Genomic DNA, 15,024 nt, shown 5'->3' with positions numbered 1-15,024 from the left:
CCCCTACCTAAAACATGAAGCAAATATACAAACAACAACCCTACTCGGAAAGAACTTGTGCAGCCTATGAGCCTTCCCCTTTCAGATGCTTTGGAGGAAAACATGTTAGTTTTGGTTCTGGAGAAGCTGCGTGACATAATCTTGATACATACAAAGGTAACTTCTGCCCTGAGTAGCTCCATAATAATGATCTTAAGATGTATACTTCAGGATCCTATTATTACTGAGAACTCATTGTAAGACAAATACAGAGTTATAAACAAAGACTTCTGAAAGATATGGTGGTGATTAGGCACTTTTAATCTAATTTTTTCTCACAAGGAATTTAGGCCCAGGCAGCTTAAATTACCTGCTCAGGCTCCCACAGCTGGCACTAAACTTACTTAGATAATGCTAATCTTAAATTTTCTATCCAGATCAGGAAAAGCTTGTCATTATGTAAATGGGTGAGAGGATTATTACAGATATTACTCCTTTTGGTCAAAGTATATAAGTAATTTATAAACTTTGGAAACTTATTGGTGGGTAATTGGGAAATTCTGGCTTACAGGCACTTTAGAGATAGAGAAAGAGGATCCAACTCAAATTGACGTTGGCATCATTTTGGCATAATACATTCCTCCTTTCTGTCCCCTTTTTAACAACCAAAAACCAGCATCCATTTATGAACAAAAGTATGTCTATAGAGTTGTGGGATCAAGCACCATATGTCAAGGGACCTGGAAGGAGTCTCCCAACTGTGCATCTGGCAAAAGGAAGACAGACCTTTGTACAGTCTGCGAACCAGCAGGAGTTGGTGAACCTGCCCCAACACCCCTTGGCGGCAGTTGAGGAAAACCTGGAGAGTGCTGACTTGGGCAGCCATCCAAGATAAGAGAGACTTTGTAGAGGTCTAGCCTTCCTGAGGGGCTATTCCAGCACTCCATTGGAGCAAAAACAAAAAACAAAACCAGATTTGGATGCTTTGGAGAGGGTGAGAGGAACCACCCAGCTCTGTCCCTCCCCCAAGGTGACACAGCGCAGGGCTGAACTAACTGGTGGCAAACTTTCTTGGGGGAGAAAAGGTGAGTGGTGAATGAGTGCCAGGCTACCCCAGCTGTATGGGAAGCTACTGGAGAAACCCATTTCTCTCCAGCTATACCCACAGTATTGAGGCGAGGACATCCATGACTGGAGGATGAGAGGAGATGAGGAGAGAGGCAGATAAGAATATCAAAGGGCATTAGAGAGTCCTGCTGACTGCTTTCAGGACTCCACAGGAAGCCCACCTGCGAGAATGCCCCCCCATCAGAACTGCAGGCATCCTCAATGCCCCAATTAGTAAACTAACACCTCGCCCCACTCTTCTGCTGGCTCCTTGTGTGGGCTCCCAAGTGTGGCAAATGGAGTGTGCTCAGAAAATCAGACCGAAGTCTGTGGGCAAGGAAGAAATCACAAACTTGAGCTGTGGCACTACTTTTTGGAAAAAAGAGATAGGTTTCCAGCAGCTCACCTGGTGAGTAGTAAGAACCAGAGAAGGCATAAAAGCTTAAGAATTCTGCCACAAAGGGGGGCAAGAAGTGTGGAGTTGGTGTATCCATAGAAGGTCAGAGAAACCCCAGATATAATAGGACAAAGGATCAATGTATCTAACCTGACGGGAACTAGTAAAGATTTGTGGGTGATTCTGCTACTTCAAATGTGAAATCATCAATGCAGAACTCCAAAAACGTGAAGAATCAAGGAAATTTGTCATCATCAAAATAAAACAATAATCTCCAATTACCAAACTCAAAGACATGGAATTTTGCAATTTACTCGATAAAGAATTCAAAATAGATCAATGAGCTACAAGAAAACACAGTAAGACAATTTAACAAAATCAGGAAAACAATGCATGAACAAAATGAGAAATTTAACAGAGATAGAAATCATAAAAAAGAACCAAACAGAAATTCTGGAGCTGAAGAATCTAATGAATGAAATGGAAAATGCAATAGAAAGCATCTATAGCAGAGTAGCTACCATAATTTGTTAACAAACACATAATATAAAAAGACATAGCTTGTGACATAAAAAATATAAAAGCCGGGGAGTAGAAGTGTAGAGTTTTCATATGTGATTGAAGTTAAGTGGTTATCATATTAAAATGAACTTTTTCCATAAGACGTTTTATGTAAGCTTCCTGGCAACCAGAAAACTAAAACCTAGAGAAGATTTACAAAAGATAAAGAAAAGGGAATCAGAGTGGAAAATCAAGAAAAGCAGTCAGAACAGAAAAAGAGACTGAGTCTTGCTTAATCCAGAATGACTACTCTGATCTTTGCTATTAAGGAAAATGGAGAACCAGGCATCCGTGTGACTTCTAAGGAGAGACTGACGCTGGGGTCTAGGACTTCAGTCAAAGTCTTAGATGGGAGATCTTGGGTTTCAACATCACATGTTTGCAAAATGTTTGATTTTCCAACAGTCTTACCTAAAGCCACCAGAAAGTCTTTAGGAACTGTCAACAGAGCTACAAAAAAAGTCATTAAAGACTAATAGATGCTTCAGAGACAAACTTCTCTGCCAAAAAGATGACCAAAAGCACTGTTAAAGAAAAAGCTCTGTTCCTGCCTCAAATGATACCTATCCAGAAATAGAGACACATTTTCCCTTCAATCCTCTAGATTTTGAGGGTTTTGACCTGCCTTAAAAGCACCAAATTGGACACCTCCCCTTGAATGGAGTGTCTCTCATGATTCTCAGTGAGGAGAGGAAACTTGAAAAGTTGTTATACCTTGGCCCCTCTTCACCTTTGAAGATTCCCTCTTCATCAGGGGGAATCTAATCTGTTGCAGTTTCTTTCAAGCAATTTGTCAACTCTGGATGTTGAATTGCCACCTGTTTGCTCTGACTTAGATATTTAAATTTCTTATCGCTTTATACTTTGTGTGTGCTTTTGTATTAATAAGCAATTTTTTTGTTTAACAAGAAGAAAATGGAAAATCACTAATTTAAAATGGTAAGCAGATCCAGAGGAAAAAAGAAACAACGGAACTACAAAACACCTAAAAAGCAACTAATAAATGACATTAATAAGGCCTAACATATCAATAATTACTCTAAATGTAAATGGAATAAATTCACCAACCAAAAGTCACAGAGTGTATAAAGGGATAAAAAAACAAGACCTAACCATATGCTGCCTATAGGAGGCTCACTTCAGCTTTAAGGATATACATAGGCTCAAAATGAAAGGATGGAAAAAGATAATACTTGCAATTGGAAACCAAAATAAAGTGGGGGTGGCTATACTTATAATAGACTTTAAGCCAATACAGTAACAAGAGAAAAAGAAGGTCATTATATAATAATTAAGGGGTCAATTTATCAAAAAGATATAACAATCATAAAAATATAGATACTTAACAATGGAGCAGCTGACTATATTAAGCAAATACTAACATATCTGAAGGGAGAAATAGACAACAATATCATGATAGCAGGGGACTTCAATATCCTACTTTCAGCAATGGATAGATCATCTAGACAGAAAATCAAGAAGGAAATGTTAGACTTGAACTATATATTAGACTAAAAGGATCTAACAGATATTTATAGAACATTCCATCCAACAGCAGCAAAATACACATTCTTCTCAAGTGCACATAGAACCTTCTCAAGGATAGGTCATATGACAGGTAACAGAAGAAGTCTTAGTAGATTTAAGAAGATTGAAATCATACCAACTATCTTTTCTGATAACAATGATATGAAACTAGAAATCAACAACAAGAGGAAAGCTGGAATGTTTATGAGCATGTGGAAACTAAACAACACACTCTTGAACAAACAATGGTTATCAGGACCTAGCGGGTGGGGAAGTTGTTATTAAAGGTTACACCTTTGCAACTAGAAGATGAGTGAGTTCTGGAGATCTAATGGGCAGTATAGTGATTATAGTCAATAATACAGTATTACATACTTCAAAATTGCTAGGAGACTAGATCTTAAATGTTCTCACTACAGAAAAGAAATAATTGTGTGACCTGACAGAGGAGTTAGCTAAAGCTCTGGTGGTAATCATATGGCAATATATAAATGTAAATTGACGTGTTCACCATAAACAAACACAATGTTATGTCTTTATTATATCTCAATAATAAAAGAGAGAAAGAGAGTTGGCAATGCTGCCTGTATACAGCAAAGAAATGTCTCTGGCATGGCAATGAGCATCAGACTGGCCCAAGATACTGGACACTGCAGGACAGGGAGATAAGAGTACAGGGTATGATAGACAAATTTAATGTCTGCAGGTGCCAGACAAGTAAGATGTATAAATAAAGTGGACTGGGGAAAGTGGCAACCTGTGTACATTATCTGGTTGTGAATGTATAACATGCACAGGTATGTGTGTGTGTGTGTGTGTGTGTGTGTGTGTGTGTGTGTGTGTGTAGGGGGCACAATAGTGAGCTGAAAAGCATGTGACCATTCAGAAGAAGGCAGCTGGCTCTCAGCTTCAGAAGAGATTTGTTTTGTGGGTCTAATATTTCCTGAGGACCTCATTTTTCAAGAAATCAACACTTTAATGTAAAATACCTTGATTTTTCAATGTTGGCCAAAAATGTTAAAGCACTGTGTAACAACTTAAAACATGAAACCACGGCTGGGCATCAGATTTGGCTTATGGGCTACCAGCTTAGGAAGCAGGGGTATTTGGAAGGAGTAGGAGCACAAAGAAGAGAGAAAACAGACCATGGTGAAGAAGCTTGAAATTTTTATTCAGCCTATCTTTTATATATTGAAAGCTGAGCATTTTTATGACAAAAGTTTTGAGAAGAAAGTTCACTTTCAGTTTCACAACTGTGGCTACCAGTCCTTCCCTTATCCTATTATTATAACGCAGATATGTTGTGATTGGAGTCATTTATATATACAAACTATATCATAGAACAACAATTTCATTGCTAAGTGTAAGCAGGTTAGGGTACTTCATCCAAAATAAGAAAAAAATAAGAGAATTCTGCATTTTTTTTATTTTAAAGCTGACATTTTAGCACTATTTTGACAATGGTTTATTTACTCATGATCTTTTGGTTACACAATATTAAAAGGAAATTTATTTATTGGCATGCAAAGCAATATGGCTTTAGAATACACCTCTTAAATTTACAGAACTTAAAATTTCAAACATCCCACATGGCTGGCAGGTGATATTGTGAAGATGAACTTGACTAATGACACACTTACTTCCTGGAGATTTAAAAAAAAGAGAAAATGACTTAACACAGTATAAATACACAGATGATATAGTTAACTTATCCAGGAAGTATTTCAATGATTTATTTTGATCAAAGTTATTTATGTCTTTTCATCTTATATATCCCTTTGTCTTTTGGAGTTTTCAAATATTTACATTGAAGATGGCTTACCCTAAAGTGTCCCTATCAAGAAATATAAAATGTATGAATAATTATAAAAAAGGCAATTACAACCTACCAAGATAAGTGGTTAATTTTGGCATGTAAATTTTTACTGCTATGCTTATTACATTAAGTAGTTAATACCATATATATTGGCATTTTACTTTGTGCTAAAATTTCAACATACACAGCAATTTGCAATGTGTTCCGAATGCCTTGTCCCTTATTGACACTCAGGAAATGTGTTTGGAATAAATGAGTGAATGGATAAAATTGTAATGACAGAAAACAAATATAATAATGTACTTTTGAATGATTCATAATTTTGATTATATATCAAGAGAGTAAAGACTCTCTCCCCACATAGGAACAACCTGTAGCAGTATGATAATATTTATGAAAGTGTTGATGGTTTTCAGAATAAACTAAAATAAATCACCTGTCAGTAACTTTTGTCTGAAGCAACCAGTTTATAAAGTCTCGAGTGGCAAGATTATCGAGAACTGTGTTCATCTCATCAGAGAAAGAGCCATCAGCATGTCTGCGGCGGAGTTCTTCAACAATGGTGACTTCTTCTGGGAAACTGAGAAAAAGAGAGGTAAAATCAGTACTTGGTTAAACGTTTCAAATAAATGCTTATTGGTTGCCTATCACTGGTAACATGTGTAAGCATCGCTGAGAAAACCATATGTTTCTATTTACAGAGGGCCTATCACGAAAAACCTCATAGAAACTTGCATATCAGAAAGGGAATTAGGTAGAATAGCGCAGAGCTGGGACCTGAAACTAAGGCCTTTTCCATATTCCAGCTGCTTCAAAGATTTTAGTGTATTGCCAACACAGAAGTTATTATTGAGACTATTAATTTGTTTATAATTCATAAAAATATATTCTAGCCTATAAAACTAGAGATTATCAAAACAGCCTTGCCAAGTGCAGTATTAAGGGATTAAACCTTAGTCTATATCAGATTTTCTCTTCGATTGATTTATTTAGCAGAATTTTTGGTATGCCTTTAAAACACTATAAAACAGCATCAAGTGTAAGTGACTATTTTCCCACTGAGTTTGTAAATTTGATTGTGTGACTATTTTCCCATTGATTTTGTAAATTTGATTGTTAATGTTTTAAAAATCAGCAACAATACTAGTTCCCTTTTGCCTCGAGAGCTCTTTAAAGTCTCACTAAAAATAAAAATAGAGTGGAACATGAATTTCCTGCTTCTCATAATTCAAATGTCAATCAAAATGGTCACAAGAAAACAGGATGGTTCAGGGGGCTGATTGGTTGTGGTAAGATCCAAGAAAGTACCTAAAGTTCTTGGGAGTATTTTCAGCTGTGATAATTTAATGGTTATCTTTATGACAGTCCCTAAAAAATGGGCACATTGTTAAATATATGGATGTTGCCACATATCTGTATTTTGAATGTCATTTCATTAAACGTCTTAAGTTTAATTCCTTTCAGTCTTTATCACATTTTTACCTCAATACTTACTAACACATTACTTACTAACACATAAATTATGTAAATATTTAAAGTGAAACTAAGTTTTCTGCATTATTTCTTCTTTTCCTTTATCCCTAGTTTTCCTGGACAGTCCTAGTTTAAGCTTATTTTCCTGGTGTAGTTATCAAAAGCACTCTGTTTATTCTCAAAAGTGTCCTGGATTGACAAATTAATACCCTAATTATAATACAACTATAATGGGGGATAAAAAGTAACCTGTTTGACTCTATTAATACTTGCTAACAGAGATAAAACTGATGAGACTTTTGTAAATTGTCTCCCTCCAAGAGGAGTTATTTCTTTACTCTGTCAGACTATACTAATGGCTTCTGTAATGCAGATCCATATATAGATAACTGTATTCTAAGTTTTTCACCTCAAGCAAAAAAAAAAAAAAAAAAAAGAAGAAAAAAGAAAAGTTGAATAAGAATGCACAGACTTACTCTCGCCTTCCTCGGCCTTTCACCAGCCAAGCAATGAATTCCTTGGCAGCTTGGCCTTCCAGATAAGAACTTACATCACTGGTAAAGGTTCCTTCAGCATGTCTCTCAAATTCATCATGACGTTTGGCAATGTTATTCCTGAAAGAAATGTGAAAGTTAAATTGAAGATCTGTCTCTTTAGAAATATGATTCTCACCTATAAGCAAGCAGTGGCAGCTTTGGGTTCGGGATTCTGTGTGGTTTTGAGAGATGAGGGTGGGTAGAGGACTTGTCTGGAAGCTACATTAATTATCTGGAGTGAAGGTTGGTGGGGGGCTAATAAAAATTATGGGGAGCTAAGCTCCCTCACTCCACCTAGTGACCCATTTTCACCTGCCCTGCTTATCTGTGCCGTTGACTATTAAAGCAGCATTTTCTTCCGTCTCAATGTATGGGGGCTGTCCACTGCGCTATGCTACCTGCAAACAAAGCAGCAGCTTGTCATTAGTACGTATGGGGTCAGAGTTAGTTAACTGAATCAAGGGAAAGCAAAGGAGCGTCTCAAAATGTCATCAAAAGACCACATGGTATTGGATTAAAGGAAATGTGTGATGGGCTAGCAGTGAGGAAAGCTAAGAAGATGACCCCGTATCACCCTTAAATGTGTACAGAGTGCTCTGTGGAGGTGGTTGACCAGATAGATGGTCAGTTGCTCCATCATATATTAGCCCTGGAAGGTTTCATCTTAAACACAACAGAAACTGCCTGGGAGCTAGGATTGTTTTACATTAGTTTACCAAGTCGTGGCATTCTCTTTCTAGAAATGAACATAGTTGTTTGCATTTTTTCAAATATGTGATTTCTCCCATTTCACCAATGGCTTCATTTGTAATCCTTAACGAGGACTTCTCGCAGTGTCTTCTCTGACCATGACTATCATCTTTCCTGTACTCTCCAGTTTAAGGATTTTTGGTCAACAGCTCTTTTTTATTCTTCCTGCTGGCTCGTCTCACTCTGTCCCCCTTCTCCATTCTATCCAGACAAATTTATTCCCTTTTTCTGATTTTTAGATTCCTTCAGCTACTTTGTGTGTATAACTCCCTTCCCCTTGTGGGTCACCCTCCAAAGTAACTGTGAAATTCCACCATCCCTGTGAAACTCTTGCAGCTGATTTCGTCCAGTAGCCTGGATGCAGAAAAAACAAAAACAAAAACAAAAAAACCCTGAAACTGTCAAAGGAAATCCAGCATTAAAATGTATGCCTTGTGATAGGCTTGTGTTCTTATATACCTTCTTCTCTCTTTATGCTGTGCAGCTAGGCTGTAATTTTAAATGTGTATCTTGGATTGTATTCTACAAGAAAAAGACTGCATCTGTTTCCATTCCTTACCGTGACTAACTTGGCTAGAGGATACTTTGTGATCATAGTCATGAGTTTGAATCCTACAAGGGAATGTTGAATTTGCTCTTATCTTTTGGTCAGGATTAGATTTCTAATCTTGCAGGTCCACAAAAGTCAGCTTTCAATTTTAAAGGAAAATGGGCATGAAGTGAATATTGCTAAGACCACAGTTGGGAAAATTTAAATTCTATGTCCCATTGGAGGGTGGGTAAGAGTTTTGGTGGGATGAGGGGTGGGACATTCAGAGGCACATTATGAAGGATAGCATCACCAACCTTGAAAATCATCAAAATTGAAAGAGCTTCTGGGCACTATTTGATATGCACGATAACTTAAGAAAGTCAGGAGGAATTTTAGACATTTTAAAGTAATACATTTGTGTGCAAATTTCTGATCAGGTTCAGACTCTTACTTATTCCTCTTGGTGTTCATCAACCACTGCACAAAATCCTGGGCGCGCCTGGAGTCCAGATACTTGCTGTAGTCACTGGTGAACGTGCCCTGTGAGTGGCGCTTGTCTTCATTCATCTGATCTGGATCATTGAGCGGGTCGGTCTGGGGAGCTGGGAATGATCTGTGAAGAAGAGTGACTGGTACAATTAAATCTCTCCTCAAGAGTAGATTCACTTGAGAAGCAGCTTCTCTACAAAATACAGAACCACATGAAGTTGGAAGGCAGGTTCCTTGAGTATTTCAGTTGGCAGTTCAGAAAGACCTTAATTTGCCATGGGAATCCCATGGTTTTACCAGAGTTGAATATACTCCGATTTGGAATTCTAGCAACTGATTTTTCAACTGGCTTCTTTTTTCTGAAATAGGATTAAATAAATCTTTTTTTAACAATTTCATCTACTCGTAATTATGTTAATAATGCCAGAAGAGAGCAACGCCTTGAATATTTTAAAAGAGTGAAGAATACCAAACCGATTTTTAGGGGGCAGCAGATTTATGTTCCGAATTCTGTTTCGCATATATTAATATAAAAAAGTAGCTCCGTTACCTGGCTATGTGGTAGCTAAGGGTGAAGGAAAGACAATTAAAAATTCGAAGAAAGGCAAGAAAAAGCCCACTTGCTAATTTGAAACTGTGTAGTGGATAATCCACATGCCAGTAATCAACAGTTGGTTGGCACGGCTATGTGGGGAAATATTCAATATGATTAAAACTCAAAAATAGAAATGAGATACTATTTTTACCTATCAAATTAGCAAGGATTAAATACCGAGGAGGATATTATGAGAGGAGTATTTCTATAATGCTGGTGGGAGTGTGCATGTGTATGACTTTTCTGGAAAGCAAGTTGGCAAGATAAAATATTTAACCTCATTCAGATCCTTTGACATGATTATTTTACTAGAAATAAATACTAGAAATAAATCCTCAGGAAATAGTAAGAAATATAGGGAGAAATGTTATTTGCAGCATTCTTTGTGGGAAAATTTGAAGAACCCTTACATATTCAATAGAGCAGGAGTAGCTAAATAAATATTGTATATTTATGAGGTGGAATAGTATGTAGCCATTAAATACCATACACTTAATAGATATTTGTAATGATATAATAAAAATAAGCTAACAATACAATGCTAAGAGACAGAACATAATACAACGCTGTAACTGATCGGGATATATTTATATACAGTACATGCATATTTTTATAATGAGCACGTATGACTTTTACAATTAGTAAGAAAGAGTGTTATTTTTTAGAAAAGAGGAAAAGTTGGTGTGAATGATTAAAATGACCTACTCTTGGGCTTCCCTGGTGGCGCAGTGGCTGAGAGTCCGCCTGCCGATGCAGGGGATGCAGGTTCGTGCCACGGTCTGGGAAGATCCCACATGCCGCGGAGCGGCTGAGCCCGTGAGCCATGGCCGCTGAGCCTGCGCGTCCGGAGCCTGTGCTCCGCAACGGGAGAGGCCACAACAGTGAGAGGCCCGCGTACCGCAAAAAAAAAAAAAAAAAAAAAAAAAAAAAATGACCTACTCTGCAGTGTGAGTAATGAATGAACGGGGAGTATTAGCTGAAGATTTCAAAGAGCTATAAGTTCCCATGTAACATATTTTTCAACATTGCCCACCCCTTCCGTTAGGAAACGAGATACTCTGATCTGTACTCTAGAAAAGCCTTTATCACAATGATACTTTACACATTTGAAAATTGTGCAGAGTATTTACTCCAAATTACTGAGACTTATTTACTAATCACAGTTATCTCAGGCTGTATTCTAACCATAGTGCTATATTAGTTCAAGTCTAACGATTTAATACCTGGATTTCTCCTCTGTGTCCTGAAGGGAACGCTGCCAGCTGCCTTGGACCAGCATTACAAGCAATCCAGCCACAAAGTAAATGCTTTTCATTTTTGCTGCCTGTTGGAACACAGAGTCAAGGGAAAGATAGAGACCCTCAACCATATTTAAACCAGTCAGACTAAATTAGTTCAATTTTGACTAAGTAAATATTATAAATAGAACAAAAAGCTAGTCATCAATTTTATTCTGATTATATTTTGAGTAATTTCAAATATTAGATTATATTTTTCCTGCAGTTCTTTTTTATTTTTTTTTGGTGGCTAAAAAGAATACAAAAGATGTGTAGCACTATGAAGATTTTTCATTAGTGTAGGACACTTCTGTTAATGATTAGAAGGCTCATTTCCAGAATTGAAATTAAAAATGTCCACGATAATCATTGAAAATACCCACTGTAGATGATATGCTACATATGGTTAGCCTGAATGGCGCCTTATCCGTAATGCCACCCTCTTCACTATCAGTCTGGCTTTCAATTAATAGTCCTTCACTTCCAAGCATTTACATTATACTGCATTTCAACCATCTTAAAGCAGCCTCAGGCTACAACTTGGCATACCAGCTGTCGGTTCAGATGTATTATTCATTTATATTTTAAATAGTGTAACTTGGTCTAGACTTTGTAATTATAAAGCGGCCAACAGATTTGAGGTATTTTAGGGTGCTTTGACCTGTTCTAAATTAAAGGAAAAAAAAATCATTTTAAAGACAAGCAATTTGCAACAAGAACTAATGCTTCTGGCAACTTGAACAATCACAACTAAGAAACTAAGAGATCACTGTCATAAAGAAAATTAATGCTTGCTTCTGAAGTCTTGGAAGTCCCCTGGTTGTTTTATAATTGGACTGAGTCCAGGACGTGTCATTCACTGCTAGTGACACCCTAGACCAGGTTGTAGAATACCTCACATCACAAGCAGATGCCTCATGAAGCCATGGGATGCCAAGGACATCGTGATGCAGTGTGGATGGGTGGGGTGGGACCAACATGAATGTGGCCAGAATGTCCCCACAGGACAAGCACCCCTATTTTCTGAATGAAAACCTCAAGTCCAGTGTTTGTCATGAACTTCCCTCTGCTACTTTCAACCAATCGTGTTTACTTTGAGAAGTGGGGATTTCAATCCAAGTTTGATCGTGCTTATCCATAAAATATTTGAATGAGTATTTTTAGCAAATGGCATTTGGTTTGAAATAAGTATTTTATAAATATTATCATTTTAAACTATCAGTCTTTTCTTTAACATCTTAGCCACACTTACTATCGGTCTTTGGCACTAAAACATGGAGACTGTAATACCGGCGTGATATTTTTTTTCCTTTGAAATATTAACTCTTTTTAGATTAAGAGGTCAGTTAGACAAAGCCACACAATAGGCATTACATATTCATCCTTCTTCATTCATCAACATTCAATTACTAATATGGCATTTTGCTGTGCTTCAGTTTATCTGGTTGGCAAACTTTGGAAACCTTGCCAAATATATAGGCAGGAGCTTCTGATTATAATTTTTAACGATAAATTTATGCTTTCAGAAACTTAAAAATTAAAGCAAGCATTTCTCTTTAGGATTACGTCATTGTTGGAAAGTCAATTGAGAACTGTAATTCCTTCCACACAATGTCCCTAACGGTTTTACAGTATCTTCTATGACGTCCTCTGGAGGCAGATACGGAGCAGCTGGTTTTCTGCCCCTGAGAGAGCTGGTAGAAGAAACAACCATACAGAAGAGAATGTTCGAAGTCCTCTCCAGGCAGCAGAATGAGCTCTACTGAAAGAAGTAACTGATTTTTAAAATTGTATTTATTCATTGTGTAAAAGTCAACAGAACTGTGAAAAATTTAAGAATAAGGTTGTTTGAATACCACGACTTGAGAAAGCAAATATTTGCATTATTTTGGTATCAAAATCTTATTCAATAAGAGAAGACTTTCCAATTACTTCCCACCCCTGCTTTAGTCAGCCCTACAGAAACAATCTGCAGTTTTACAAGAACCTTACATTTCCACTCAAATTTAAAAGGAGATATGGTACCAATAGTATTTCCTGAATAGAAAGTCTTTTAGAAAGATTAATCTTTGACCTAGACAAGGTGACATACAGTATATCCCTAAATATATTGATGCTTTAGGCCAAATGCTTTTAAAACTGGCTAGATCATTTCCTCTCGCAGGTGTTAATTAGTATGTGTGGAAAAGAAACCATACCACGTAATCATTTACCCATTGAGGATCTTCATAAAAGTGTTCTTTATCCTTAAGAGCTTAAGGAGGTACTTTAGGACATCTGATTTTTTTTTCTAATGGTATTTACTATAATTTCGTTTTGACATGTAAACATTTTAGATATTTTATTTATTACTATTGGTCCTCAATACATAGTAAGTAATTATTAATCTATGCTTTTACTCAGCTCCATCCACAGAATTCCCAGTAATCGATGATATTTGTTCTCTGCACAAAATATGCTATGTCTTATTTACAAAGAGCTGATTTCATGGACTTTGATTTTTTGATAGCCTTATCAGCCTTATTTGAATGATGTTGTTGATTCTGCGCTTTTAGAAAACCATACGTTTTCATTGGTAAGGAGCCATTGCTGTTATAACCTCTCTAATGGACACGTTTCTGCTGAATTTAAAAGGCTCCTTCTGTTCACAATAGTATACACATTTATCAAATCCAAAGAAAAATATTTGTTTTTCAAAATGTTACCACTTATTTTTAAAATGCAGTTCTCATAACAGTTAAATCTTGTAGTAAGTGCATTGATTTGAATCTTTGTTTTTCTTTCTATTTTGTATCTTTGCACTTTGTTTTTCTTTCATTTTGTATCTTTGCATTGAATTATTTCTTCAACTCCCTTTGCGGCTACAATATGTTGAAGTTTATGTAAATGCATTTTATATCACTTTTTCATCTCAACTCTGCCCTGTGTATTATAGTAATAAAGTATAAGATGAAAAAACAGCACTATAATTCATAATACTTTGCCCCCTTATGAAAACTGTACCCCAAACAGGATTTTCAGTCTTACAATCTGTCAGTATTAATCTTACCTTCTGACACCAGGAGGTGGAACAGAGCAGGTAGAGAGAAAGAGAGCCCTCTTTTTGGGACGCTGGTGTGCAGTGTCCTGAGCTCTGTAGTTCTGCACCAAAGCGCACTGCTTTTATATCCTCTCCAGTGTTGTTTAGCCTCACAGATATTACGCTGACAATATAAATTTTTCATCTGTGAATAATGGGTTTTTGTTACAAACAATTTCACTCGCTCACTCACTTGGCTCATCTGCATTCTACGTTTATATTGGGTGGGAAGTCAGAGACCAGGAAACTTTTTATTTACTCTTGTCTTTTTTTTTTTTGCTGAGAATGATGGAGAGGGCAGCTTGGAGATTCACCTTTCACTCTTGGTCAGGCATGAAAATCACTTAAGTACTCTAAAGTGAATTTTTATGCTACAGACAAAAGAACGTGAAATTACATAGTCCGTGGCCAACCCACTTTGAGCATAGCCTTATTCGAGGGTCTGATAAGCCCCTCTTTGCTATTTAGTTACGATTAATTTATCTTAGTATAATAATCTATCCATCCTTTCATCTACCCAAATAATAAATCACTCACTCAAAACATACTTATTAAGAATCTTCTCATCTGCACTATACAAAATTAATTTGTATTAATTACTGTATTTCTTACTGTATTATTTGGGTGGGGAAGTTTAAAGAATATCAGTTAAGACCTAAGGTGTCCTGTTGTTAAAAATGGGATTCAGGAAGAAAGGGTAAAGCAAAGTGAGGATTAAACACCCAAGATAGGTGATGCTAATAAGACAGGGTCTAGTATTTCTTTTTCCTTCTAATGGATATTTAAAGGCTAACTCTGCTGATAAGAGAGTTGGACACTAATTTACAAAAGAATGAGTTACTGTGTATACTGTCATATTTACTGAGCTTTGTGACCTGCCACTTAGGACTTCAGTGACCTATGGGA

General features: G+C 36.7%; 1 protein-coding gene and 1 pseudogene across 3 annotated transcripts; one reads left to right on the top strand and one right to left on the bottom strand.

The window, feature by feature from the left end:
• The first annotated feature begins 2,286 nt into the window (after positions 1–2,286).
• Positions 2,287–2,888, top strand: LOC116757017 (annotated as a pseudogene).
• Positions 2,889–4,721: 1,833 nt separating this feature from the next.
• On the bottom strand, positions 4,722–14,197 carry GCG (glucagon). Of its 3 annotated transcripts, XM_032637448.1 has the most exons (6): positions 14,089–14,197; positions 10,986–11,086; positions 9,130–9,291; positions 7,337–7,474; positions 5,824–5,967; positions 4,722–5,214 (listed from the first exon to the last, which is right to left on the bottom strand). In XM_032637448.1, the coding sequence occupies exons 2-6, from the start codon at positions 11,075–11,077 to the stop codon at positions 5,208–5,210; spliced, it is 543 nt and encodes a 180-aa protein (XP_032493339.1). In that variant the 5' UTR covers positions 11,078–11,086; positions 14,089–14,197; the 3' UTR covers positions 4,722–5,207. The 3 variants fall into 3 exon arrangements, with proteins under 3 accessions (XP_032493339.1, XP_032493338.1, XP_032493340.1); XM_032637447.1 differs by having other exon boundaries at positions 10,986–14,176; XM_032637449.1 differs by lacking the exon at positions 4,722–5,214 and having other exon boundaries at positions 5,820–5,967.
• Positions 14,198–15,024: the final 827 nt, after the last annotated feature.

This window comes from Phocoena sinus, chromosome 7, assembly GCF_008692025.1.
Source record: "Phocoena sinus isolate mPhoSin1 chromosome 7, mPhoSin1.pri, whole genome shotgun sequence".
NCBI classification, from domain to species: Eukaryota; Metazoa; Chordata; class Mammalia; order Artiodactyla; family Phocoenidae; genus Phocoena; species Phocoena sinus.
Note: the sequence above shows the minus strand (reverse complement) of the source record. Positions and strands in the feature narration are given on the sequence as shown.